Source organism: Telmatherina bonti (genome assembly GCF_933228915.1).
Source record: "Telmatherina bonti genome assembly, chromosome: 1".
Lineage (NCBI taxonomy): Eukaryota > Metazoa > Chordata > Actinopteri > Atheriniformes > Telmatherinidae > Telmatherina > Telmatherina bonti.
In genome coordinates, this window is record NC_136619.1 from 45,630,587 (window position 1) to 45,632,389 (window position 1,803).

A 1,803-nucleotide genomic window follows, 5' to 3' on the forward strand; every position below is an offset into this window, starting at 1 on the left:
GGATCATGTCAGGAACATGTCAGGATCATGTCAGGAACATGTCAGGATCATGTCAAGAACACATCCGGATCATGTCAGGAACATGTCAGGATCATGTCAGGAACATGTCAGGATCATGTCAAGTACATGTCAGGATCATGTCAGGAACATGTCAGGATCATGTCAAGTACATGTCAGGAACAACGCAGGATCACATCAGAATCATGTCAAGAACACGTCAGGATCATGTCAAGATCATGTCAGGATCAGGTCAAAATCATGTCAGGATCATGTCAGGAACATCTCAGGATCATGTCAAAAACACGTCAGGATCATGTAAAAAACACTTCAGGATCCTGTCAAGATCATGTCAAAATCATGTCAGGATCATGTCAAGATCATGTCAGGATCATGTCAAGTACATGTCAAGAACATGTCAGGATCATGTCATGAACATGTCAGGATCATGTCAAGAACACATATGGATCATGTCAAGAACACGTCAAGAACATGACAGGATCATGTCAAGAACATGTCAGGATCATGTCAGGAACATGTCAGGATCATGTCAAGTACATGTCAGGATCATGTCAAGAACACATATGGATCATGTCAAGAACACGTCAAGATCATGTCACGATCACGTCAGGAACAGGTCAAGAACATGTCAGGATCATGTCAAGAATATGTCAGGATCATGTCAAGTACATGTCAGGATCATGTCAGGAACATGTCAAGAACATGTCAGGATCATGTCAAGAACATGTCAGGATCATGTCAGGAACATGTCAGGATCATGTCAAGTACATGTCAAGATCATGTCAGGAACATGTCATGATCATGTCAAGTACACGTCAGGATCATGTCAGGATCATGTCAAGAACATGTCAGGATCATGTCAGGAACATGTCAGGATCATGTCAAGTACATGTCAGGATCATGTCAAGAACACATATGGATCATGTCAAGAACACGTCAAGATCATGTCACGATCACGTCAGGAACAGGTCAAGAACATGTCAGGATCATGTCAAGAATATGTCAGGATCATGTCAGGAACATGTCAGGATCATGTCAGGAACATGTCAAGAACATGTCAGGATCATGTCAAGAACATGTCAGGATCATGTCAAGTACATGTCAGGATCATGTCAGGAACATGTCATGATCATGTCAAGTACACGTCAGGATCATGTCAGGAACATGTCAAGAACATGTCAGGATCATGTCAGGAACATGTCAGGATCATGTCAAGTACACGTCAGGAACATGTCAGGATTACATACCATTCTAAATGATGTAATGGAACACGGAATAAATGGTTTCTGGTTGGAATGCCTACTTTATTATTTCGTTTAGATTTTACTATTTTGGTTTCAAAAGAAGTTTGAAACATATTTTATGGTGATCAGAATATTAATTTGTCACGGCTGAACTGATGTCTTATCAGCCTGTGGAGTTTAGTTACCATCTTCATCATCACCATCATCCCTCCGGTTTGTAAAGAAGACTGATGCACACGCTCACTGATGTTCAACATCTTTATTATGGCTCAGCCTCCTCATACGGTTTAACCCCGGAGGGCTGTGGTTTTGGGGGACCTTGGCAGTCTGCTGGTTTGAGGCTCCCCCCCTGCAGGTGGCGGCTCAGGTAACAATAGTTCAATTGGCGGTGAGGATCTGGTCCACCCACCCACGGAGCTCGGTGACACGGGCGTAGACGGCTGGTGTGTTGGTGTAGCAGCGGCTGCTTCCCCAGGAAACAATACCCACCAGAGTCCAGACGTTGTCCTTCTCACAAACCAGAGGACCGCCAGAGTCTCCC

General features: G+C 43.9%; 1 protein-coding gene across 1 annotated transcript in view; it reads right to left on the reverse strand.

Annotated features, from left to right (window-relative positions):
• Window positions 1-1,640: 1,640 nt before the first annotated feature.
• Window positions 1,641-1,803, reverse strand: part of ctrb.3 (chymotrypsinogen B, tandem duplicate 3) — a gene marked incomplete at its 3' end in the record, with an annotated part of 1,582 nt that continues 1,419 nt past the window's right edge. Inside the window, exon 7 of the mRNA XM_079244254.1 lies at window positions 1,641-1,802. Coding sequence (XP_079100380.1) covers window positions 1,641-1,802 — 162 coding nt within the window. The remainder of the gene's footprint in view (window position 1,803) is intronic.